The sequence below is a fragment of the Macaca mulatta genome, chromosome 1 (assembly GCF_049350105.2).
Source record: "Macaca mulatta isolate MMU2019108-1 chromosome 1, T2T-MMU8v2.0, whole genome shotgun sequence".
In the NCBI taxonomy this organism is placed as follows: Eukaryota; Metazoa; Chordata; class Mammalia; order Primates; family Cercopithecidae; genus Macaca; species Macaca mulatta.
The window spans coordinates 228,282,377-228,309,551 of record NC_133406.1 but is presented as its reverse complement, the minus strand read 5'-3'; the positions used below and the strand labels follow the sequence as shown (position 1 = coordinate 228,309,551).

General features: G+C 42.0%; 1 protein-coding gene and 1 long non-coding RNA gene across 7 annotated transcripts in view; one reads left to right on the top strand and one right to left on the bottom strand.

The window, feature by feature from the left end:
• Positions 1 to 27,175, top strand: part of VPS13D (vacuolar protein sorting 13 homolog D) — a 284,839-nt gene that overhangs the window by 184,258 nt on the left and 73,406 nt on the right. For 4 of the 6 annotated variants that reach the window (XM_015113831.3, XM_015113758.3, XM_015113705.3 and 1 more), the window contains 2 exons: positions 4,561 to 4,695; positions 6,126 to 6,293. In XM_015113831.3, the coding sequence (XP_014969317.3) occupies positions 4,561 to 4,695; positions 6,126 to 6,293 (303 nt within the window). Of the gene's footprint in view, positions 1 to 4,560; positions 4,696 to 6,125; positions 6,294 to 6,855; positions 6,900 to 27,175 lie in introns of all 6 variants that reach the window. The other 2 variants (XR_013407652.1, XR_013407651.1) reach the window with 1 other exon arrangement.
• LOC144336272 (uncharacterized) lies at positions 247 to 6,723 on the bottom strand. The gene is made up of 4 exons (XR_013407901.1): positions 6,048 to 6,723; positions 1,673 to 1,841; positions 1,208 to 1,418; positions 247 to 623 (listed from the first exon to the last, which is right to left on the bottom strand). It is a non-coding gene; the product is annotated as an uncharacterized LOC144336272 (long non-coding RNA).

Below are 27,175 nucleotides of genomic sequence, written 5' to 3'. Positions count from 1 at the left end.
CCAAGAGAAAAAACAAACACTAGAAACAGAACCATAGATAAACTGGATGTTGGTATTTTTAGACAGAAAATTTAAAATAATTATGAATGTATCTAAGAAGTTTACCAGAAAACGGTAATTTTTTTTTAAAAAGTTATCAAATAATAAGGGAAAATTATAGATAAGCACTTTTTCATGAATATAGAAGAAAAAAATCTGAACAAAATATTAGTAAATCAAAAACAGAAATATGTAAGAAGGCTAATATAACCAAATTGGTTTTATTCGTGGAATGCACATTCAGTTTCACATTTGCAGATAAATTTGGTAATTTACCACGTCAACAAGATAAAATAGAATATGATTACTTAAAAATGCATAAAAGTCATTTGACAAACTTTAACATCCATCTACAATAAAAATTCAGCAAGCCAAAAATAGAAGATAACTGCTTTAATCTGTTTAGGTCTATCTATTAAAAAGCTACAACAAACATCATACTAATTGGTGATAGAGTAAAAGTTTTTTCTTGAGATAAAGGAAAGTTACCCATTATCACCACTTCTTTCACCGTTACACGGGAGTTCAGCCAGTGAAGTAAGTCAAGGATGATCTTTTTGAAAAAGAAATAAAAGGTATAGGAGCTGGAAAGGAAAATAAAAACTTTGTTATTTGTAGAAAGCATGATCGTTTACTAGAAAATCTAAAAGTATTTTCAGATAAGTTACTAGAATAAGTAAATTTTGTAAGGTCACTAGAGACAGTATAGAAAACAGTTGTATTTCTACATGTCAGCAATGATTACAGAGAAAAGAAAAATTCGGAGGATATTAAAAAAACAGGTCTGGGTGTGGTGGCTCACACCTGTAATCCCAGCACTTTGAGAGGCCTAGGTGGGAGGATCACTTGAGCCCAGGAGTTCAGAACCAGCCTGGGCAACACAAGGAGACCCTGTCTCTACAAAAATGGAAGTTCGGGAGGAAGGGAGGGAGGGAGGGAAGGAGGGAGGGATTGAGAGAAGGGGGAGGAGGAGAGAGAGAGATGAGAGGGAAGAGGAGGGAGGGAGGGAGAGAAAGAAAACATTAAATACTGTATCATTAACTATTATTGTGTAACAGATGACTCCAAAATGTAGTGGTTTAAAACAATCACCATCTTGTTTGTTTACAATTCTGTGGGTTAATAATTTGGGCTAGACCTAGCTGGGTGTGTCTTCTGCTGGTCTCACCTGTGGTTATTCATATGGCTGCAGTCACCTGGCAGTTAACCGAGACGTAATGGTATGAGCTGACCTCAGTTCCATGTCCAGCGGGTTGGTGCTGGCTGTCAGCAGAACCCCTTTCCACATAGTCTCCCATCTTAAAGGAAGTTACTCCCAGCTTCTTCACATGGTGGAAGCATCAAATAGGCAGCGCAGAAGCTCCAAGCTGTCTTGAGGCCTAGGCTCAAAGGTCACACATTATTATGTCTCTTGCTTCCTATTGGCTGAAGCAAATCACAAGGCTAGTGAAGATTTGGGGGAGGGAACATAGACTTCACTGCTTGACAGAAGATGCAAAGAATATGTGGTCCTTTTAAATCTACCACAGGTATCTAAGAATAAATCCAACAAAAGACGTGTAAGACCTCTACACAGAAAACAATTAAACATTATTGTGAAAAATTAAAGACCTACATAAATGAAAGGACATACCATGTCAATAAGTTGGAAGATTCAGTAAAGCTGTCATTGCTCCTCAAACTGATCTGTAGATTCAGTACAGTCCTGATGAAAATTCCAGCAGTTTTTTTGGAGGCAAATTGACAAGCTGATTCTAAAATTTCTCTGCAGTTGAAAAGTGCAAAGAGCAGCTAAGGTAATCCTGGAGAAAAAATACAAAGTTGGTGAGAGCTTACGCTATTCGATTTCAGAAATTATTACAAGACTACAGTAATTAAGACAGTGTGGCATTAGTAGAAAGCAGCAGAGCAAAGTGAAACAGAAGAAATGAATCCAGAAATGGATGTGTAATACCATCACGTGACTTATGACAACGTTTATACCGTACTGCAGTAGTGAAACGAATGATCTTTTCAATAAATATTACTTAGTTCAATATTTATGAGGAAAAAATGAATCTTGGCCATGCCCTCCATACATAAAAATAAATTCTACACCATACATAAAAATAAATTCTAGGTGGAGTATAGATTTAAGTGTGAAGAGTAAAACAATAACACTTCTATAAGTAAACATGGGAATATCTTTATGACGTTGGAGTAGACAATAATTTCTTAACCAGGACACAGAAAGGTCTTACCATATAAGAAAAGATTGATAAGGTAGAGTTCCTTAAAATTAAGACTGTCTGATCATTAAAAGACACCATTTAAAGACTAATAAGACAAGTCACGGAATGGAATAAGATATTTGCAACACATCTGTTCAACAGAGGACTTGGTATAGGGAATATATAAGAACTCCTACAAAGCAGTAAGAAATAAAAAACAGGAACTCACTTCAAAAATGAGCAAAAGACTTCAATAAGCACTTCACAAAAAGATGTCCAAATGGCATATGCATATTAAAAGTTGCTTAATCTCACTTCTCAACAGAAAAAAGAGACTACACTGAGGTACTATTACACACCCATCAGTTTATCTGTCAAAACTATACTGAGATACCATTACACACCATTCAGATTTTCTGGGTTTTTTTGGTCATTGTTTATTTTAAGTGACAGGGTCAGCCACAGTAATCCCAGCACTTTGGGAGGCTGAGATGGGTGGATCAGTTGAGCAACAGAGCAAGACCCTGTCTCTTAAAAAAAAAAAAAAAAAAATAGCTGGATGTGGTAGTATGCACCTGTAGGGGGAGGCTGAGGCAGGAAGATCACTTGAGCCCAGGAGGTTCAGGCTGCAGTGAGTCAAGATCCCGCCACTGTACTCCAGGCTGGGCAACAGAGACTCTGTTTTCTGTTTTTGAGAAGGAAAGAAAGAGTGAGGCAGGGTCTTACTTTGTCACCTAGGCTAAGTACAGTGGCATGATCTCAGCTTAGTGTGGCCTTGACCTTCAAAGTCCAAGCGATCCTCCTCCCCCAGCCTCCTGAATGGCTGAGACTGCAGGCGCATGCCACCATGCTCGGTTAATTTTTAAGCTTTTTGCAGAGCCAAGGTCTTACTTCATCACCCAGACTGGTCTTGAACGCCTGGCTGGCCTCAAGCGATCCTCCCACCTCAGCCTCCCAAAGTGCTGGGATTACAGGCATGAGCCACCACTCCTGGCCAGTATATCTTTTTTTCTAAAAAAAGCTATCTATACCAAGTGTTGATGAGGGTGTAGAATAACAAGAGATCTTGTAGACTGCTGAATGGAGCATACACTGGTTTGACCACTTTGGAAAACTGTTTGGCAGAATGTATTAAGATTGTACATGTACATTCTTTATGACCCAGTTCTACTCCCAGGTATATGTCCAAGAAAAATGCATAAATGTGCCCCAAAAGACATATCTAGGCAGGGAACAGTGGCTCACACCTGTAATCACAGCACTTTGGGATGCCACAGCAGGTGGATTGCTTGAGCCTAGGTGTTCGAGATCAGCCTGGGCAACATGGTGAAAACCCTTCTCTACAAAAAATACAAAAATTAGCTGGGCATGGTAGTTTGCACCTGTAGCCTCACCTGCTAAGGAGGCTGAGGTGGGAGGATCGCATGAGCCCAGGAGGTCAAGGCTGCAGTGAACTGTGATTGTGCCGCTGCATTCCAGCCTGGGCAACAGAGCGAGACCCTGTTACCTAGTCTGCCATAGACATGTCTAACGTTGTTTATAGCAGCATTATTCATAATAGCAAAAAGTCTGAAACAACCCAACTTTTCAACTTTTCATCAACAATGGTGATTAAATGCATTGTTTTATTCGTGCAATGGAGTATTATATGGCAATGGACGTTAACAAACTACAGCTATATGCAACAATCTAGGAAACTCCCATATGTAATGTTGTCTATGAGAAGCCACCCACAACGAAGTGCATACTGATGATTCCATTTATATGCAGTTTAAAGCAGAAGAACTTACCTGTGGTGATAGATGTCATCACCGTGGTTGTCTTTGGGGCAGAAGGAGGGAGGAGGGAGTGGGAGCATTGTCATGGTGGGTGGGCTGCTTCCAAGATGGCGATAACAGTCTGCTTTCTGATCTGGTGGTGGTCACATTATTGTGTTCACTTTGGGAAAAATCGTTTGGGTTTTGAACTATACATTTGATTAGTGTACTTCTCTGTGTGTGTGGTATACATCAGTCAAAAAGTAAAACACGACAAACACTCAGATACAAAACAGACCAAAAGGAATTTTGACACAAACTAATAGTGTTTATTTCTGTGTGATGTATGTGACTTGAGTGATATATGTCTGTCTATATATGTATTTTTCCCTAGTATTTTACTTTTATAGTTATAGGGAAAATCCTTAAACATCAAAACCTGACCCTCATTCAAAAGTTAACATGACTTGTAGCTTTAATGGAATCTAGAATTATAGTATTCCAGAAGGCCATCATATGACTTAAGTATGTCATTTCCTTTCTTCCCTAATTAGGCCCTAAAAAGCACCTTGGGATTTCCTTTGATACGGTTTGAAGATGCTGTGATTAATCTAGATCCATTCACTCGGGTACATCCCTATGAGACCAAGGAGTTCATCATCAATGATGTCCTCAAACATTTCCAGGAGGTAAGACTTGGAGAAGTACTCATTGGCTGGAGCATAAGCAGAATGTTTGTTTTAGTTGTTTGGGAATTTTGGTTACTAAGACATTACTATTGAGAACCCAGTTAAACATTTCAACTCTGTTGTGTTACGGGTAGGTCACTTCCCAAGAAGCCCATATATGTCATGAAAATCCTGAGACAGTACATTTGACCTATGAGCTGTTAGTTTCATCCCTCAGAGCTACTCTGAGGGGTTTCTGCTAAATTAGTCACGACTCTTAATGGTTTAATTGATGCTTTAATAATAACAAAATAATGTTTTTGTTTCCCAGGCATGGGCCTTCTCTCAGCAGCTACACTTATGTTTTTAGAGTCTGTGGGATCCTGCACTTGGGTTGAGCTTGAAATTTTTAAAATCACATTGGACATTTTCCATTTTGTATTTATTATCCAGACTGCAAAGATCAAAAAGTAAAAGCAAGGCATATTCTTCGATGAATAGATAGGTCAAGATCATATCAAATTTAGTAGCTTTCAAAGTTAAAATATATTTTATTCTCACTTCCTTTTTCTCCATTCCCCCTTTCCTTTTTTGATTTTCCTAATTGGTGGTATTTCTACCTAACTAAGGAAAGTGATACAGCAGATATCACTGGAACCTGGGATCAGGCAATTGGAAGTATAGAAAGAATGGAGGGGGCCGGTCATGGCGGCTCACACCTGTAATCCTAGTACTTGGTGGGAGGCCAAGGCAGGAGGATCACTTGAGCTCAGGAGTTCAAGACCAGCCTAGGCAACATATTGAGACCCCGTCTCTACAAAATATAGGAAAAAAAAGATTAGCCGGTTGTAGAGGTGCTTGCCAGTAGTCCCAGCCACTCGGGAGGCTGAGGTAGGAGGACTGCTTGAGCCCAGGAGGTCAAGGCTGCAGTGAGCCATGGTGGTGCCACCTCACCTCAGCCTGAGTGAGACCGTGCTTCAAAGAAAGAAACAGTGGAGGTTGCTTGATAAGTCTGTCCATGCCTTCTTCAGGGCCCCCACCCACACCACAGCTTATGAGAGGAACTGCAAATCTACCTCTCTTCCTCACTTTCCTTTTATAATTCTCCCTGCTGGTGATTACTTCTCTGTTTGTAGGCATGATGAAAAGGAGAGTATGATGTGTATAGTAGCAAATACTCATAAGAATGCTTCCTGTTTCATAGCTATTTTTATTCTTCTAAGTGGCTTTGAAGAGTATGTGTATTGGGATATGTGTACTGGGAGAAGCTTAGGTGGTGCTCCTGAAAGGACAGGAGATTATTTTGCAGTTCATGAAGATTAAAAGCTAATTACTGATAGTGATGAGAATGGAGGACAAAATAGATTTCTCACCTTTTCGCCTGGGACACTGGTATCTGCAAATGTAAGTAGATGCTGACTGGACTTTTCTCTTCCTGTTCCATTTGCCAGGAACTCCTCAGCCAGGCAGCTCGAATCCTGGGATCAGTGGATTTTCTCGGCAATCCTATGGGGCTTTTGAATGATGTCTCTGAAGGGGTTACTGGACTGATAAAGTATGGAAATGTTGGGGGCCTCATCAGAAATGTTACGCACGGAGTATCAAACTCTGCTGCCAAGGTAAGGAAATAGAGGTGAAATTCCATTATAATTAACCTCATGAGTCCCCTACAGTACTATAATTTCTTTTATAGTTAATAGGCTGTGAGAAGTTATATTCATGGCTTTTGCTTCATTGCCCACATGCCTTGCCTTTTCCTCACCGCCCATCACCTGCCACCAGGTGCACTGAGTCCACCTCTAAAATACCTCTTCCTCCTTCCTCTCCATTGCCACTGCCTTAGTCCAGGCATTGCGTATCTCTTACCTAGGTCACTGCAATAGCCCCTAACGCCCTGGACCTTTCATGATGACCCCTACACCTTTCATTGTGCCACCAGAATGAATTCACTGAATCATGCCATTCTCCTGCCTAAGATCTACCAGTTATTACCCATAGTTTACAGGGAAAGTCCAAACTGAAGTACAGCCTTCTGTAATGACACAACCTTTTAAGCCGCCTGAATCCAGCAGCAGACGGACAGTGATGTCATTCTCCAGTATCTTGCAGCTATTGACTGGTTTGTTCACTGACATCTTAATTTGTGGACATTTTCTTAGTTCACTCTGTGTTTTCTGGCAGGAGCTGATTATATGCGAAGCTGGAAAAGGTGAAGCGAGTTGAAGGTAGTTGCTATTTGACATACAGGCCTCTAAAGAACTCTGCTTTTTTGCTCTTCCTTTCATCTTAACACACTTTTCTTGTTGAGACTGGCTTTTTCATGAATGAACTCATTTGGAGGAAACACCTGTGCTCTCTGCTTATTTACTGTGGAGAGAGCATTTTTGTAGTGAGATCATAGGTGTACTTGTGCCATGGGCTGATAGGACATGAAAAGTAGCTTTACCAAAGAGATCTTTGTGGCACTGAATAGAAATTTATCTTGAAGAGCAGGTAAGAGAGTAGAGTTGAATGGCATTTCTATGTGGTATGGTATTCTTGTTAATAATGTGTGAAAGCTGAGAATTTATCCTTTTTTTCCCAAACTATTTTCTAGGGATGATAGATTGGTCAGATCAGTTCTGTAGGATTATCGAACCAGACCCAAGGGTACTGTTTGGCTTGTGGTTCAAAATAAGCCACAGTCTTTTCTTTCTTCCTTCCTTCCTTCCTCCCTTCCTTCCTTCCTTCCTTCCTTCCTTCCTTCCTTCCTTCCTTCCTTCCTTCCTTCCTTCCTTCCTTTCTTCCTTTCTTTCTTTTTCGAGACAGAGTCTCGGTCTGTCATCCAGGCTGGAGTGCAATGGTGCAATCTCTGCTCACTACAACCTTGGCCTCCTGAGTTCAAGCAATTTTCCTGCTTCAGTCTCCCAAGTAGCTGGGATTACAGGCGCCTGCCACCACACCCAGTTGATTTTTTGTATTTTTTAGTAGAGATGGAGTTTTGCCGTTTGACCAGGCTGGTCTTGAACTCCTGATCTCAAGTGATCCACTGACCTCGGCCTCCCAAAGTGCTGGAATTACAGGTGTGAACCACCATGCCTGGATGGCAACTGTCTTTTAGAGAGACTTTCCCACTCATGGTTTGAAAGCAGTGAGATTCGGGTTCAAAGTCTGAACTAGTGTGTACTTTTCTGCCTTGAATCCTTTCTCACACTCCTGTGGCCCCTTACCCCTCACGCATCATAAACCCTCATAGTGGTAACACAGATTCCTCACTCTTCTTGCTTTAGCTCTTGGACTTGATATAAATGAATGAATTTAAATATTTAGTTGTAAATGCCCAGTTAACATATTTTATTAAATTTTATTAACTTTATTGAATTCTAATTGACATAAGAAAGTCTTCTTGGTTTTATACTTTGTTTGTTTTTGTGCCCTGGGCTTTACTATAATTTAAAAAATGAAAATGCTTATGGTTTAACAATAGGACTTCCTCACTGTGGAATAGAAATGCACCTACTTTACAGGTTTATTGTGAGAACAGAATAAGGTATGACGTTAAAAAAATTTTGAAAAATACAGAATGAAGAAGATAAATAGGTCATTACTTTGACTGTAATATTTGCATTGAGACTTGAGCCGCAGGAAGCCATTAGTGCTCTTGAAATGAAATCTATTATGAACTACAGAGAAGGAGGGTCGGGGCACTGAGAGTAGGAGAGTCAAACCCCATCAGGACCAGTCTGACTCTTAGGAACCTCCATAGTTCACTGGGTTAAGAATGAAGAAGCTGTTCACGTGCCTGTGACATCTCAACAGGAGAGACCTCCTAGGAGTTTCTCCAGAGTCTCCTGGCAACATCCTAGTGAAAGGATTGGCCCTTTCTTTATTCTCCTTGGTTTGTGGAAGTCTCGTTTGTTTCCTGGTTTTTCTGTTTTCCCTGAAAAACTGTTTTTGAAGCTTGAGGGTCAGCATGAGATTATAACTTAGGCAGAAAGAAAGGGCAGTGTCCTCCCTACCCCCGTCCTCACTCTGGATCTATATGAAGGCCTGGGGGAAGTGACAATACATTTTATTGGATATCATGCTTTATATGTTGCTGGATTTATATAAGGGTGTTGCTTTCCAGGGAATGAGTCCCCTTGAATGGGAACCTCCCTTCCCATAGGGTTGGGCTCCTTCATATACTTGTCTTGCCTTTAATAAGCTACTAGTATGGGAGCCACAGGCTGCACCTGAGGGGATTGCTATGTAATTTACAGGCATACATTGTGTATTAGTCCATTCTTGCACTGCTCTAAAGAAACATCTGAGACTGGGTAATTTATAAGAAAAGAGGTTTAATTGACTCATGTTTGTGCAGGCTGTACAGGAGGCATGATGCCAGCATCTGCTTCTGGTGAGGTCTCAGGAAGCTTCCAATCATGGTGGAAGGTGAAGCAGGAGCAGGTGTCTCATGGCGGGAGTGGGAGCAAGGGAGAGAAGGGGGAGGTGCTACATACTTTTAAACAACCAGATCTCATGAGAACTCGCTCACTATCATGAACACCAAGGGGATGGTACTAATCCATTCATAAGAAATCCGCCTTTGTAATCCAGATACCTTCCACCAGGTCCCAGCACCAACACTGGGGATTATAATTCAGCACGAGATTTGAGTGACAAACACCATATTGTATCGCGTTGCTTAACATCAGGGATACATTTTGAGAATCATTTCACTGGGTGATTTCATCGTTGTGCGAACATCGTAGAGTATACTTACACAAACCTAGGTGGAATACAGCCTATTCCATGCCTTGGCTATCTGGATAGCCTATTGCTCCTAGGCTACAAAACTGTACAGCATGTTAAAGATAACTAAACCTAGAAAAGGCACAGTAAAAGATAATGGTATTATCTTATGGGTGGATCGTCATATATGCTGTCCTTAGTTGACCAAAATGTTATTTGGCACATGACTGTGTTTTGATACCAGCAATCTTAGGTGTGTTTACAGAGAAGTAAAAACTAGTTATATCTCTTAAGATGAGAAAGCACATAAACACAAAATTACCACTTCTCATAGGAAATGGTAGCTCTAAATGGGTCTATCAGTTGAATACCCATTCAGGTCATCTATGATTCTGCACATATGTGGTTGGACTAAAGATACGCATTTTCTTAAAAGTTGTTTCAGGGGAATGTTTTGTTTGTTTTTCTGTGTACACCAGAGGAGTTTGAGGAATTACAAATGACCACAACAATCAACTGTTGGCCTCTGGCGATTATTCCTTTAAAGAGTGCCTGAGTTCCAGTGGTTCAAAAAGGGCCAGAGGGGACAGAACGGCACCTCACTGAGCCCCTGCCAGCGCACTGCACTTCACTGCAAAGACCAGAGGGCTTTAGCCTGGTTGAATGGGCTTTGAGTGTGTGGAGAAGCTCATAAACCTCTTAAATTAATTGTAAATACTGTATAAGGGTGCATTTTTCTGGGGTGACGGTCCACCATTTCTTTTGTATCCTCAGGGAGAGATTCACGCCTCCAAAGATTGTAAGCCATTATTGTAGACATAGGCTTGTACTCTGAGGGGAGCATGGGGCTGGTAGTCAGAATGCCAGTACTTTCATCGCATTTCTACCTTTAAAGAATCTTTTCCTCTGTTAAGAGATTTGTTTTTAACATGTATGAAAAGATGATGGTAACTTCCTACCTCACACTGGCCTGAGGAGCAAAAGAGATGAAGTATATGAAACCCAGGGAGGAGTTAAAAGGGAATTCATTCTATCACATAAGAAGATAGTAGACCTGTAGGTTTTAGTCATCTATGGATAGATGCACAAATTTTAAATTTCAGGTCTATAGGGTATCCACTTGTGGAATTTATTTCTTTTTTCTCGCCCCAGAGCATTCCTACAAAAGGAATATCTCATTTCATCTTTGTTGTTTAATTTATTTAATATTGGCCTCAAGGAAATATAAGTAGGAAATAACCTATGCCCTTTTATCTCAGTTATTTCTCTTTGCCTATCTTTCTCATCTCCCAACCCTAGAAATCAGCATATGGATTCAAATCTAAGATTTAAGGCTTAGCCACCAAATTGTGAACATCTAACCCATGACTCCCCTGCCTGGGTCTTGGCAAGATGACTCTAGCCCTAAGTGGAACTTCAAAGATCTGATCTCATTCCTGAGGCCATGGCAAGGCAATCGCTTCTGGAAGGACTTCTCTGAATGTGATTTATTTAAGAAAATGACAGCATTTCATATTCCAAACCTGTATCAGAGGAGAAAGTTTCTTTCTGCTGCATGAGTTGCAAGAAGTATACTTTCTTCTAGTTGTGTGTCATGTGAATATCTACAAGACACTCATGTCTTTTAAAGGCAGAGAACTGGGAAGGCCCCCTATTGATTAAATTTCCTCTCTTATAGACTCTAGCTTCATTTGTACCTTCATTCTTGTGTGATATTTTCACATACATAGCTATCCTCAAAAAAATAAATAAAGTACTTTTTAAACTAATAATATCTCAGATATTAACAATACGGCAAATGATTCCACTGTCTTTTATGCTCCTGTAAAACTGTGTTTGTTCTGCACAGCTATTATCTGGTCTTCCTAAGGGAAGAAAGCCGACAGCATACTTAATTTCTTCCAGCAAAGGAGAGAAGCACTTTCAGTCATCACTAATGAACCCTCTGCTCATTCTGTTCTACTTTCCATCCCCCCTTTTTTGAGACAGCGTCTCACTCTATCTTCCAGACTGGAGTGCAGTGGTGCAATCTCGGCTCACTGCACTCTCTGCCCTCTTGGGTAGCAAGTGATCCTCGCACCTCAGCCTCCAGAGTAGCTGAGATTACAAGCGTGTGCCACCACGCCCAACTAATTTGTGTTTTTAGTAGAGATGGAGTTTCACTATGTTGGCCAGGCTGGTCTTGAACTCCTGACCTCAAGTGATCTGCCCTCCTTGGCCTCCCAAAGTGCTGAGATTACACACGTGAGCCACTGTGCCCAGCCTCATTCCCCTCATTATGTCTTTATCAAGTCAATATAGGATGCTTTTGATGCTGGGTACCTTTTTGATCCCATGTTTGTTTTGATTCTGTGTTTATGAATACAAATATTTTTGTAATTTGTCATGTTCTTAACTGAAATTATTTTCATAGTGGTTATTTGCTGTTCATGTACATTAGAATTCATTGTTCATTGTTTGCTACATGTTAATTTTACTGATAACTTTTGTAGTTGTATGGTAGTTTTCTATTTTTCTCTTTTGCTTTGTGGTGTTTACTTCTGCCAGGCCCAAATTTCCCAGCTCACATTCTGCAGATCAAATTTTTGTCAAGGAGATGTGAGTTTTCTGCCAGTTTTTAGTTAATGCATTTTATTCTATGTTGTTTTAGCCATTGTTTCATTGTCTTAAATCAGTTTTGTTTTTTATGAATTTGACAAAGATCTAATTTTTGAGATGATTTCTTGGCGCAAACAGCTTTAGTAGGAAAAGGTGTAGGAACAGGGTTGAAACCCTGTACTTCATTGTGGAATACATACTAATGTACAGACATTTGTGGAGCACCTTCTGTTGGTTAGGCTTGGTGAGAGACCCTTCGTATACATTGTCTTGTATGTGTTAAGCTCTGTTCTGCCAGTCAGGAAACTGGGAGTTAGAGAAGTTAAGTCTTCAAGGTCACACAGCTAGAGGTGACAGGGGTGGATTTGAATCCAAGTCCAGCTAATTTTGAAGGTCTTTTTTTTTTTTCTTACAGGATGTTTTTCCTTTGTGTTTGTAAGGCATTCTTCTAGGCACTGCAGAGAATATGAAACATTAATGACTGCTGACTTCCCAGCAGAAGCCTGTTATTTGACATCACTGTGTAACTGGTCAGAGCCACTATCATCGCATTCTTGGCACAAAGCAGGCCCTCGGGAAGTGCTGGTGCCCACCGTCATTCTGGTATTAGGTTGTTTGTGGTTGTCACCATCTTTATAGGCAATAAGAACCTTGGCAAGTGCAACCATGGTTTTACTCATGTGATACCATTTGATCATCAGAATTACCTGGTCAGTAGCTGGATGGGCATTTTTAGCCCCATTATGTAAATGAAGAAACTGAGGCCCAGAGAGGTCAGGTGACTTTCCCAAGATCAGCCGAGACCTGGCTCTTCTGTACTGGCATCTCAGTTCCCATTTTTAATTAGACTTTTGAGATATCACTTAACTACAAGATTTATTCTAGACATGCCTCTATATGTTAAATAAACCAAAAAATAAAAAGCAAACCAAACAAAAATCTCTACCTAGTCTCACAATGATCTTTGATAACTTTTAGGAAAACTGTTTGAAGATAAATATAAGCAAGTTGAGACTGAGAAAACGAGAAATTCAGACTGTTCAGATAGTCCAGTAGAAAATCTAGCTAGGGGCCAGGCGCAGTGGCTCATGCCTGTAATCCTAGCACTTTGAGAGGCCGAGGCGGGCGGATCACGAGGTCAGGAGATCGAGACCATCCTGGCTAACTAGGTGAAACCCCGCCTCTACTAAAAATACAAAAAAATTAGCTGGGCGTGGTGGCGGGCGCCTGTAATCCCAGCTACTCAGGAGGCTGAGGCAGGAGAATAGCGTGAACCCAGGAGGCGGAGCTTGCAGTGAGCAGAGCAAGACTCCGTCTCAAAAAAAAAAAAAAAAAAGAAAATCTAGCTAGGACTTTAACATTTTGTTCCATTTCTTTGGTTTCTATTTGGGACAGCATTATGGAGGAGCTACTTCTCTTCGAAGCGAATCTTCCACCAGCCCTTTGTCCCAGGACACCAGATTTGGTGCCTAGCCATGATCCAGTGGAAACTGACTTTCCTGTCCCTGCACAGAGACTCTCAGCCAGCCCCTGCCATCAGCCAGCCTTCCATCATATATCCTGTGACCTTGTTAGGGGAAGAGAGGTCCATCTGCCTTTTGTTTAAGAAACAGCATTTTTTGTTGTTGTTTACTTTGCAGTCACTATATTTATAAGGCTCAAACGAAACTTAAGAGCAATGTTTATTCAAGGTGAAAGTTTTATCTTTGCACAAAAGAATGCCCTGAGTGAGTCCCTGCATGGATTCTGAAGGTGAAAAGGCAATTTATGACTTGTATCTGTTTTTGTCATTATGTATGACTGTTCCATTTTATAGTTGAGCTGATTATCCCCATAATAGCTTTTCCATGTACCTATAAGCAAGTAATAGGTGAATGCCTTCTCATAAGCAATGGGGTTTTAGTGTATTTAAGTTGGCACAAAACTTGAGGGTAAATGAAATTCACTTCAGACAGTGATCTTTCCCTTAGAGAATGTAGGGCTTTCTATTTTCAAAAAGACTTTGATCCTAAATAAGTCTCCCGAGGGATTTCTTTTCCAGCCAAGAGGAGGTACCTTCAAGTTCTTGTATGTAGGGAAATGACTCAAATTTTTGGCATCAGAATTTTTGTTTTATTTTCCTCTGATAATCTTGAGTACTAAAATGATTCCCTTAGTCTGAGCTCTTTTTGGTTAGAAGCAAATTTTAGATGCTGAATGACCCACCCTAACTTGGGCAACTCTCAACCATCTTGGGGGATCAGATAAAAGTATATTTGTGGGGGCTGGGGTGGATTGGTGTCATGAGAACCGCAAGTGACCAAAATTTACAGGCGGTCCCCATGTACCCCACTGAGCAGCCTCGCTCATGAAGGAGCCAGGTGGGCAGGGTTTAGCTTGTCCCCCTTTTCCACCCTGATCAGGCAGCTTAGTAGCCAGAAGTGGCAGAGCAGGGATTGATGTCCTGTTTTTGAAACAGAAAGAAAAAGTTCAAAACTTCTTCATTTCCTAATGGTAGTTCAGTTAAGAACAAGCTTCTTCAGATTTCTTTTTTTTTTTTTTAGGCCTGAACATGTCATATTTTGAGAGGAATTCACTTGATCTTCCAAAACTGGAGCTTGTGTGGTGGAAAAGTATGTTCAGTTGCTAAGTTGAAAAGACAGAAAATATCTATGTCCCCCAAAAGTGGTGGTTTTCTACCCTAGTATAAACATGGTTTATAAAAGAATCATATGTTCAAGCTTTCTTAGGTTGGCTGGTGACCCTCAGCATTGTGGTTATGCATCCCTTTTCTATAATTCAGCATTCTTCATATCAGTCTTTGGCCTTTCTTGAAAAATTGTGACAAACTTTAAGTGATATAAAATTTTCAAGACACTCACTCTGTTTGGAAGGTTCTATTTTTTAAAAAAAGTTCTTTCTGTCTTATAATTGTTCTTTCTAAAAGCTTATCTCCATCTTGAAGAAAAGCTAAATCAAAGTTTATTCTTAGGAGAAAGAAGGAATGTCTTGGTCAATATCACACTTAAAAATCAGAAAGCAGGCCGGGCGTGGTGACTGACACCTGCAATCCCAGCACTTTGGAAGGCCGAGGCAGGTGGATCACCTGAGGTCAGGAATTTGAGACCAGCATGGCCAACATGGTGAAACCCCGCCTCTACTATAAATACAAAAATTAGCTGGGCACACATGCCTATAATCCCAGCTATTCGGGAAGCTGAAACAGGAGAATTGCTTGAACTCAGGAGGCAGAGGTTGCAGTGAGCTGAGATCGTGCCACTGCACTCCAGCTTGGGCGACAGAACAACGCTGTTTCTGTCTCAAAAAAAAAAAAAAAAAAAAAATCAGCAATGTAAAGAGTATAGCCATCATTTATTAACTCCTGCATGTCAACTATGGGCCTAGGATCTTTCCCTATGCTCTCTCATGTAACTTTCACATATACCCAATAGGAAGGAAAGAAAGGAAGAGAGGGAGGGAGGGAAGGAGGGAGGATTAAGCCCATTTTACAGATAAGAAAAATTAGACTCAGACTTGTCAGGAACCTTGATTGAAATTTAATAATGACTCACTATTGGAGCTAGAAGTCTTCGAAAAAAATTAATTTGGGAGGCAGCCTCTATTTTTCCTCCATACAATGCAACTTCTCAGGTATAATCTTTTACCCAACTCTAAACATTGTAGAAGCAAAACCACAAGCGGTTGGAAACAACATTACTTAAAAGTAAAACTCAAGCAGTCTTCCATTCGTTCCCAACTTTAACACCTATGTGTTGGGCCTTGAACTTTTCCAACTGTGATTTCTCAGCTTTCCGAATTAGTCTTTCCTATCTGGAAATCTCTAATCGAGTGTAAAAGGGTTGAAATGGGAGAAGAGGATTGGGAGATTTTTCTTCGTTCAAATAGAAAATGTATGACTCAAAAGCATTTGAGTAAGCTGATGCAGATGATGTTCCTGATCCAAGATTTATTCAAATTTAAATCATGTGGGATGTGCAGTCCCCAGGCCTCCCCTCCTGCCTAGCCCAGGAAGCAGAGCAGAGCTTTGGACCACTTTGGTATGAGCTGATAGTGATCTTCAGATCGCTTTCCTGATGACTGCCTTCCTCTAAATGCTATGTGTTAAGTTGCAATTTCTTTAAGCCGTTTCCTGAACTTCACTCTTTTAAGCATTTCTAAATAACTAGGATATCATTTTAAGATAAGAGTATTTAATTTTCAGGGCAGAGTACCCAGAATTAGGGAGAGTTGTGCATTCCCACTATCAATTCCAGGGATAAAATAAACTCATTGTCCCCAATAGTCCTTTTCTTTCCTTACCCTTTTCCCCTTAGTCTCTCCTGTAGCTTTTCAAATTGTGTAGATTTTTTGTCTCTCAGTTCTGCTAACAGATTGGCTTTCAGATGCTTAGTGATACCATTGCTTGAATTAAGAAGCCAGAGGGAGAATGTTGGGGATAGTGTCTTATTCCTGAGAGTTTTAAATTTAGTTCTGCAGCCAGGCGCGGTGGCTCACGCCTGTAATCCCTTGGGAGGCTGAGGCGGGTGGATCATCTGAGATCAGGAGTTTGAGACCAGCCTGGCTGACATGGTGAAACCCCGTCTCTACTAAAAGTAAAAAAATTAGGGTGTGGTGATAGGCGCCTATAATCCCAGCTACGCGGGAGGCTGAGGCAGGAGAATCGCTTGAACCTGGGAGGCGGAGGTTACAGTGAGCCGAGTCGCGCCATTGCACTCCAGCCTAGGCGACAAGAGTGAGACTTTGTCTCAAAAATAAATAAATAAATAAATAAATAAATAAATTTAGTTCTGTTGAACTGAACTATGGTTTGCTTCTTGGAGGAATGGAACAGTATGATTAACTTACTAGAGTTTCATCATTCCTTATTGAAAGAATAATAATACCACTTTATATTTGTCCTGATTTTTAGTTGTTGGTAAGCATTCACATATCTTTGATCCTTTCTATAAGCCTAAAACGAGATAAATGGTATTATTATTGTCATTATTATTCTTATCACTCCTGTTACCATTTTATAGATGAAGAAACGGAGACCCAGTGGAAGTAAATGGCTTTGCTCAGGATGGCCAAACAAAAAGTGGTAGAGCTTTTGCACTTCTTCCTAGCTCTCCTGACTCCTGGAACGTTGCTGAACAGCGCAGTCAGCCCTCCATATCTGTGGGTTCTGTATTCATGAATTTAACCAACCACAGATCCAAAGCAAAAAAAAAGCGTAGTTGTGTCTGTACTGAACATGTACTATTTTCTTCCTTGTCATTATTCCCTAAAGCATACAGAATAACAGCTATTTACATAGCATTTACATGGTAAAGTAATGCATTATAAGTAATCTAGTGATGATTTATATACAGGATGACGTGTGTAGGTTGTGTACAAATACCACACTATCTTATATCAGGGACTTCAGCATCTGTGGATGGATGGTGTCCTCTGCATGTCCAGGAACCAATCCCCCATGGATACTGAGGGACAGCTATACTTCTTAACCTCATACTACAGGTTAAGATTCACAACATTGTCTCCATATTATAGTTGGGTTTTCCATTGCCAGTGTTGTCTGTGAGCCTTGTTAGCCTGTCCTTCCCTGCAGAATGAATTTCAGAGAACAGAGGTAGAGAAAAATGTGTCTTTCCCTCTTAGAGGCTTGTTGCACTGTTCATTAACCGTGCTGCTGTTTGTATGAGGTATTTCAGAGTCATATAGCTGAGAGTTCACAAAGAAACAATATATGACAAGAATAATTCTTGTAGCAGAGTTTTTGTGAAGTGGAGGATGGTAGGGAGAAAAATGTAAGTTTATGTCAGGACATTAAGTAATTTCTACAGTGTTGGGGATGAGGGAGAATCCCCCCTAAGAGGAAAAGGAAGATACTTCTCGAAGCAGGTGAGAGTCCGGCTTTTCCTTGGCTTTCCTCATAGCCACATGATGGCGTGTCCGGCCTGACTTGGAAGGGAGGCCTCAGCATGTCCTGAAGTAGCGATGTGGGGGCACAGTTGGTCCTTGGATACAAGCACAGGCATATCACACTCACCTCCAGCAGGCAAGGGGGAATTACAGCTTCACTTTTTCTTTTCTATTACACACCAATGGAGAAGCCCTCCAGTGCCATTCGTGAGAACAAGGAAATTTTCTAGTTAGGTACATAAGGATGCTCAAAAACTAGGAGCCACATTGGGGAAGTCAGGTTTATTTTATTTTATTTTTATTTTTTAGTTTTGAAGAGCTGAATTTTGTTTGTTTTTTAATTATTGTACTTTAAGTTCTAGGGTGCATGTGCACAATGTGCAGGTTTGTTACATGTGCCATGTTGGTGTGCTGCACCCATTAACTCATTTACATTAGGTATATCTCCTAATGCTATCCCTCCTCCCTCCCCCCTCCCCATGACAGGCCCCAGTGTGTGATGTTCCCCATCCTGTGTCCAAGTGTTCTCATTGTTCAGTTCCCACCTATGAGTGAGAACATGTGGTGTTTGGTTTTCTGTCTTTGTGACAGTTTGCTCAGGATGATGGTGGGGACGTCAGGTGTAAAGTGTGCAGAGAACGTGACAGAGAGTGGACCGTGCGGCCATTTCTCCAGTCACGCTCGTGCTGTCCTCCCCTTGCACTTGTACTCAGTCTTGCCTCTGATCGGGGTGCCCTTCTCCATTTCTGGCCAGAGGCTCCAGGTCTGGAAGGCCCAGCCCACATGCCATGTTAAGAACATGATTTCTCCCCACCATGAGTTCCCATGGCCCCGTGTGCTTCCATGACGGCAGGCACCAGATTTTCCCTTGAATTGTAACCATTTGTGCACACGTCTCTGATACCCGTCAACATTTCTCACATCACCAAGTAGGTGCTGGGTGCTGTGAAAGAATGTTAGAAAGGAAGACTTAGAAAATGTTTTCTTCTTTTTGTGAGGATGTGGAACAGGTAAGGCAGAGAAGGAATAAGTAATGATAATCGAGAGGAAATAAGTATTGCAGTGGAGTCTGTGCAAACTGCACAGTTCCATGAGAGAAGTGCTGTGGGGCAAGGGCTAAGAACACTTGATTCTGTTCCTCAAGGATGAGATTGGCTGGAGACAAAAGATAGAATGCAGCGGTCTGTATGTATTTGCATCCCAGAGTAGACCTTTAAAGCCTGTGGAGAGGGGCCAGGATTTTATCTGACAAGCTTTTTTTTTTTTTTTTTTTTTTTTTTTTTGCCAGTTTCCCCTTTAGCCGTAAATAGTTACTGTAAGGAAAATTAAAATGATCCAGGTTGTATCCATGTGGGTTGTCTTTTATCTGGCATAGCATTTTTCACATGGTATACATTCAATGAATGTGTTACTGTCTAGCTATTTTGTTTTTTTTTTTTTTTTAATGGAAATAAACCTTTTTTTTTTTTTTTTTTTTTTTTTTTGAGATGGAGTTTTGCTCTTGTCGCCCAGGCTGGAGTGCAGTGGTGTGATCTCGGCTCACTGCAACCTCTGCCTCCTAGGTTCAAGTGATTCTCCCGAGTAGCTGGGATTATAGGCACCTGCCACCAGGCCCAGCTAATTTTTGCAGTTTTAGTAGAGATGGGGTTTCGCCATGTTGGCCAGGCTTGTCTCGAACTCCTGACCTCAGCTGATCCACCCACCTTGGCCTCCCAAAGTGCTGGGGTTACAGGCGTGAGCCACTGCACCCGGCCCAAACAAACTTTTTACAAGTTTGCCCCCAAACATATCTGTAAGCTGGTGAATAGCCAAACTCATACTATGGCAATATAGACAGGAAAAGGACATTGACTTTTAGAATCCTATTTCTTCTCCTCCTTCCCTATGCCTTAGGTCTATCACAGCACTGGGGCACAGCAAGCACTTAGCAGATACTGACCTGGCTCTGATGAGGCCAGGTGTGCACTATTGATTGGACCCAGGTTTGGCTTAAGGTAGCAGAAAACTGGTTTAGAGGAAGGAGAGGAAAACCTAGTCCCTCTTAGTCTAATGAATTAAAAGAATATTTATGGGAAATATTTGTTTGCTTTATTTGAGGAAAATGTTTTAAGTAAACATTTCCTGCAAGGTATTGAATTTATATAATAAAACACTGGTTTAGAAACCTTAATTGTTTTCACTGAAATGAAAATTAAGCAGAACATGCTTCCCAAAACAGCCCCTTGTCTCAGTTTTGTTGCCATTGTAATGTTCAAAGCAGGATATTGTGGCCATTGAGGTAATTTTCTCTTTATTGGTAACTTGGAAATGAGCAAGGATCATGCCAAAGTTAGTTATAAAAGAAGAGGCACTAATGGCTTCTTGTAGTTTTATAGCAATTCCACCTTTGTAGCATCCTCCTGTTACTATTTCATCTTCACAGACTTACGCATTAAAGAGTCAGGTTTATCCCCATTTGACAGATGAAGAAATTGAGTCACAGTGAAGGTAATTAACTTCTGGAGGGTCAAACAGGGAGTTTGTGGAAGAGGACCAGGCTCTTTCCAGCCCCAGGCTGTTTTCCAAAGACCACACTGCTGCTCTAGAAAGCACTCTTTCCTCCCTCAGGAATTAAAGCACTTTCATGTCTGTGAGATAATTTAACCTTGCAACATCCCAATGGGGCCAGCAGGTTAGGTGTGATTATCACTTCCCTTCCAGTGATGGGAAATTAAGTCATACAGGTTAAATGGTTTTGCGGAGACTGTGCAGTCAGTGTTGGAACCAGGGGATGGTGCCCAGGCTTCACAAACTCTGAGCCCACTCTTTTCCTACTACACTAAGCCTTCTCAGAAGAGAGTCAGAAGAGCTTCTGGCGCCGTGAAGACAGCCGTGAAACACCTTGCTTCCAAGAGGGCCTTGCTTTCCTAGCCCCCATGCCAGATCGTGTGAATGCTTGGTTCTGCAATCTCAGTGGGCCATGCAAATCTCCAGTCCTACAATCGCTAAGAAACAAAGCAAAAGGGGGCAAAGCCAGATAGATTTCACCAGCCTGTTTGGATTGTGTGTCCATTAGAATCAGCAAGTGAAAGTTGTAGGATTGCTACAAAGGAGTTGCTTAGAAATCAGTTTATGTGACAAACTGAAGTGCCTCGACGAATAAATTATATGGAGAGATAAAAGTTCTTAGGACTAAACACAGGAAGAATTTGCCACTTGTTTCTCTGTAAAAGGTAAAAACATAACAGTGAACTGTGTCTAACTTATGTTAAAAAATTGAATTTGGTGAGAAACCTAGTTTTCATCATATTTCATATGATAATTTAAACTCTCTAACTCCTGCCTTTCTATTTAACCCCATCTTGTATTCTTCCTAAGAGATGTATCAACACTAAAACTTTTCTTAGTTATTCCAGCTGAATATGACAAAGCTACATTAGCTTTTCCCAGATGCGGACTCTTAACACAATCGCTGATGTTCAGTAGAAACTCTTTGGATAGTGGATTTGGGAAAGAACATTAAGGTCAGCCCTTAGCCCTCTCAAATTATAGGTAGAGAAACTGAGACCCTGTAAGGTTCTCACAGCTAATTAGTCACAGGGCCAGCCGTCAAACCCAAGCTTTCTGGCTACAGATCTAGTATGATTGTCGAGACGGGGCCGGCAGCTTGTGGGCACCTGCTTGGTAGGAGTGAGGGGGAGAAAAGTGTAAGCCTTGCCTAGTGTGTATTTTCTCAGCATTCTTTATTTTTTAGCCATTTGTGTGTCTGTCTCCCATACTATACTGAGTTCCATGAGCACAAGGGACTAAGTCATACTGTCTTGGTATCTTTAATCCTGAGCACTTAGCCTGCTATCCAGAAAGCCCTCAAGGGTTTGTTGCACTGAACCAGTCTGTTCTGGGTCAAGGTCAGCTTACCAGAAGGGGTTGCGGGGAGTATAGCTCCTTAAAGCACCTTCTATTACTAGTCCTTCAGCAGAATCTTACCCAGTGAGTAAACCCATGCAAAACTTGTGCATCTCCCCAGAAAACAGAACAAGACCTGCCCCCATGAAAAGAAATAGGGAATCCCTTTAGAATTAGATCTAGTAGGCAGTGGTGAGATGTAGTAGAGATGAAACTTCAATAGACACATAGTCTTTGGGTGATGCCAAAATTAATCTACCTTTGTTGGTTAAAATGAATTTTAAAATTTTTCTAAATGTTCATATGGTTTTTTCTGTATGTTATTAGAATTGTCATCGGGTTCCTTCTAAAGGCTATGTGAAACAAAAGAGCAAGCCGGGTGTGGTGGCTCATGCCTGTAATCCCAGTACTTTGGGAGGCTGAGGTGGGCGGATCACCTGAGGTCGGGAGTTCCAGACTAGCCTGACCAACATGGAGAAACCCCGTCTCTACTAAAAATAAAAAATTAGCTGGGCATGGTGGCGGGTGCCTGTAATTCCAGCTACTTGGAAGGCTGAGGCAGGAGAATCGCTTGAACCCGGGGAGGCAGAGGTTGTGGTGAGCCTAGACTGTGCCATTGCACTCCAGCCTGGGCAACAAGAGCAAAACTCTGTCTTAAAAAAAAAAAAAAGAAAGAAAGAAAAGAAAAGAAAAGAGCGAAAACATCTTTAGTACTGGTTCTTGCCCTAGGACAGAAGTGGCTGTTTGCCGTTCCTCTCAGTGGACACTGAAAATGTGGATGTGTCCAGTTGCCTGCTGTCCAGCAACCCTGGAAGAACTTGTGATGACTTTGTCTTAATTATGAGAACACTTTGATCTGAACCCCTTTCCTTTTCTGAATCCTTTTTTTTTTTTAAAGACAGTCTCACTGGCTGAAGTGCAATGGCACCATCTTGTCTGTCTGCAAGCTCCGCTTTCTGGGGTCAGGCAGTCCTCCCATGTCGGCCTCTTGAGTAGCTGGTACTACAGGTGCACACCACCATACCTGGCTAAATTTTTTTTTCTAGTAGAGATGGGGGGTTTTCGCTATGTTGCGAGGCTGGTCTCAAACTCCTGGACTGAAGTGATCCTCCTGCCTCAGCCTCCCAAAGTGCTGGGATTATAGGCATGAGCCACTGTGTCTGGCATCTGAGTCCTCCTTCTAAAAGGAACTCACTGCACAGCATCTGGCTGCTGCCAACAAAATGACTGCCCCACCAGCCCCACAGGTGATGAAAGTTTGCAATGGCCTTCACAGGGTAGTGCCTTGGTACCTTTTCTCTCCTGGTAACTTAGAATGGAAGCCCCACGGGGGCCCACGCATGTCTGCGAGGGTGCATAGGCATGTGGCAGAATGAGCCGGGGGCACCCTCTTGTTCTGGTGGTGCTGAGAGCCGGCCTGGCTGGGGGCTGTAATTGTCAGGCTGATTCCCGGCCACACTGTCCTCGCTGGAGTAGGTGCTCGAAAGCTTTGCTTTTTGCCTTTTTGCTTTAATCTGGAACACTTTAAAAACAAAAACAAAAAACAGTAGGCCAAATGGTGACTGAGTCCCAACGCTTCTTCAGGCCAGATGAAATCATGGTCCCTGCTGGCACCGTTCCTCCATCTCACAACCCTCATTTGGGTTCAGACCCTCAGTCACACAGGGAGCCCCGCCACAGCTAAAGTGTTTTGTCGGAGCAAGATTGCAAAGAGTTAACACTTTTGCTTTTTCGGAAAGTTATCTGTGAAGAGTATTAGTTGTTTAATAAAGCGTGCCTGCCCTCCCGATGAACCCGCCAGTGACTCTGCAGCTGGGGTCATTCCAAGTTCACGCAGTGGACTTTTGACTGCCTTCTGTGTCTGTGAAAACAGTCGGCAGCTCCTGCGGGGATCATTCATTCAGGCCTGTAACACAAAACTATTGCCAGTGGGCACCTGCTGGGGCAGCTTCCCAGGAGGGCTGGGAGGAAGATACCAAACTCATCAGGCATCTGTGGAGATAAGAGCGGCAGGGGATCCGCTGGGATCCTGCTAATCAGGCCTGCACTTAGACCCCACTGCCTGGCCAACAGGCTGGTGTCAGAATGTATTAGGCAGCCCTGGTCAGGATAGGATGTGAGCTAATTAAAGGCCTTTTACGAAGAGGAGGAGGTGGGTGGGGGGTGGGTGGGGGGTGGGGGGAAGAGGGGGAGAGAGAGAGAGAGAGAGTGTGTGTGTGTGTGTGTGTGTGTAGGAGGAGGAGGAAGAAAGAGGTTTGAAGTGCATTCCCCAAATTTCCAGCACATTCTTTATTCCTCTGTTTTATCCCTCAAAACAGAAGAAAACAAATTAGAGGCTGAGCATTTGGTTCTTTCTAACCTGAAATTGTCATTCATTGTGCCTGATGCTGTATTGGTTTTAACTGCTATTTTTGTGGAATTACATATACTATGAAAGACATCTTTTGCCGCAGTCTCCCTGGGAACATCCTGTTGTTGAAATACTATTGGTCAGCTGCTTGAATTTTGCCCTTTTCTCTGACTTTGGCACATCAAGGCAAAAATAGGTACCTATTTGTGGTGTGTTCTAGGTTTCTCCCTTTTGCTTGGAAAATCCACTTGCCAGCCGTGGAGGGTACTGCTGGGAGGATGCAATGAGTCAGTACACAACGTTTGCTCTTAAAGTTTGGTGGTTGAGGTGGCGATGGTAGCAGCTTGGCTCTATGGTTTAAAATGCCGCAGCATGCACTATCTTGAAAATACTCAGTAGTCCTAGCATACAACTGAATTTTAGTTACACTTACTTAAGGAGAAAAGCTCCTTTTTAAGTGTTTGATTTTCCTGTACTTTCGTTTGTTTATTTAGCCTGTATATTCCCCCCACCCCCAGGAAGCAGCAAACTAACTTATTTATAGGCCTAAGGTATGTTTAAATCTGTGGTATTTTCTTAATCAACTTGATACTGATAACATTTTTAAAGCAGTTTTGTTCACACATAAACCTAAGCCTTTATTATATTATTCTGATACATTCCACATAAGCTTGTCTATGTGCAAAGGAACATTTAGATTAATCTTGTACTACATGGTAACAATCCTAGGAAATTCCAATCAAAAGCCAACAACCTGTTTCCTTCATTCTGGACTGTTGCTGGGTCTGTCTTTGTCTGTGGTCTGATAAGGAGTAACAACAATGTTAATTTTGTATTTCCTTGGCATTTGTCTCACATAATCTTTTGTCAAAGTTGACCAGGAGGCTTGTCAGGCTGGCCATGCAGTTTATGAAATAAATAGTTACAATGGAGTAATTAGCTTAGCTCTGTGGAATACGTTAGTGTGTCCTTACCGTAAGTGTTTAAAATGTTAATTACGTTTATCTTGATTTCTCAGCATTGCTATACAGAAAACATGGGATAGGCACTGATATTGATTGCCCAGTTGAAATAAGTTTTGAATTTAAACTAGTAGCTGAATGGACAGCTTTAAAAATAGTACTAATGTTTTGAGAGACTGACATGAGCAGATTGCTTGAACCCAGGGGTTCGAGACCAGCCTGGGCAACATGACAAAAAGAAAAAAAAAATCTACAAAAAATACAAAAATTAGCTGGGCATGGTGGCATGCACCTGTAGTCACACCTACGTGGGAGGCTGAGGTGGGAGGATCATCTGAGCCTAGGAAGTTGAGGCTGCAGTGAGCTGTGTTTGCACCACCGCATTCCAGCCTGGGTGACAGAGCAAGACCCTGTCTCAACAACAACAACGAAAAGATACTCATATGTATTGACTGCTTCACTATGTGCCAGGTACTGTTCTGAGTCTTCATACAAATTGATTTGTTGAATCCTCATAACGACCCTGTGGAATGCTAGTTTATAAATGAGGACACCTAGGTTCAGAGAAATTAAGTAACTTGCCCAGGGTTACAAAGAGAGCCAGGCTAAGAACCGAGATTCTGTGATTTAGAGCCCGTCCTCTTAGTACCAGTGCAAAAGCAGCACTCTGTCTAGTAGGCTTCATTCTCGAACCTCTCTGCAATGTCATATTTGCAGGGATTGACCATGTAAGGCTGTATTATCAAGGGGTTACAGAGAATTTGAGTCATAGTTTAAAGTCATTTCCTGTGCTACCCTCTGTTGTATAATTAGCTCTTTTGTGGATGCTATACCATCCAGGCCAAAGTGTGTGGCCGAAACCAGGAAATTGTTCTAACCCTGTCTGAGACACTTAGTAAAGGAGTTTTGACTTTGTTCTGACTCCACACATAGAGCTGACTATATAGATTTATGTGCAAAAAGCATAACCTCATGTTAACAGGTCTACTTATTGTGCCTCTAGAGCAAGTTCACAACTATATATGGACAAGTAGAAATACTAGGCTCTGTGCTAGGCACAGGGGACACAGACATAAACAAAACAAAGCCCTCTTCCCTTGGGGTCACCGTCCAGCAGGGGAGGAGACCTTGCAGTCACACACATGTGGGAAAGCGTTCCAGGTTTGGGCTTGGTGTCTGTGCGGGTTCCCGTGGAGGGTCTCAGGAAGGAGTAGACTCTTCTACCCTGGGCAAGGAAGGCCTGCACAGGGGAAGGCATGACGGTGCCCAATCCTGAGGTCCAAGGAGATGCTTGCCATGTGGACCAGAGACAGGTGGGGACAAGAGGAGGCACACAGGGAGCAGCCCCAGCAGGAAGGAGCCGGGGGTGTGCAGCAGCAGGACGTGGTGGGGGAGTCAGTGGTGCTGGAGCTTAGCAGGGTGGGCCTCTGGAATGAGGAGCTGGCCCAGTGGGGAAAGACTGGCCCATTGTGCATCCCTTTGTTTTCCCTTGTTTCGCCCCCACCCACCACGTGAGTTTAAAGAGGGAGAGACTTAACTGAATGCTTCACTTTTTGAGCTTAGTATTGTTGTCATAATTTGACCATAATCTGCATATATACAATGTTAACTATTGTTTTTTTGCAAGTCTTTTTGTTTGTTGGTTCTGTTTTTGTGACAGAGTTTTGCTCTTGTTGCCCAGGCTGGAGTGCAACGGTGCGATCTCAGCTCACTGCAACCTCCACTTCCCAAGTTCAAGCAATTCTCCTGCCTCAGCCTCCCAAGCAGCTGGGATTACAGGCATGCACCACCATGCCCGGCTAATTTTGTATTTTTAGTAGAAACGGGGTTTCTCCATGTTGGTCAGGCTGGTCTCGAACTCCCAACCTCAGGTGATTCGCCTGCCTCAGCCTCCCAAAGTGCTGGGATTACACACGTGAGCCACCGCTCCTGGCCTTTGCAAGTATTTTTATGTGGGTAAAACAGTTACACCTTTCACTGAGAGGGCCCAAACAAAAACAACAGCCTGTCACACCCTGAGTGTGGGGGGGGGTACCCAAAAACCCTGACTCACTTTTTATATAATTAGAGCTAAAACCAAACCAAGTCA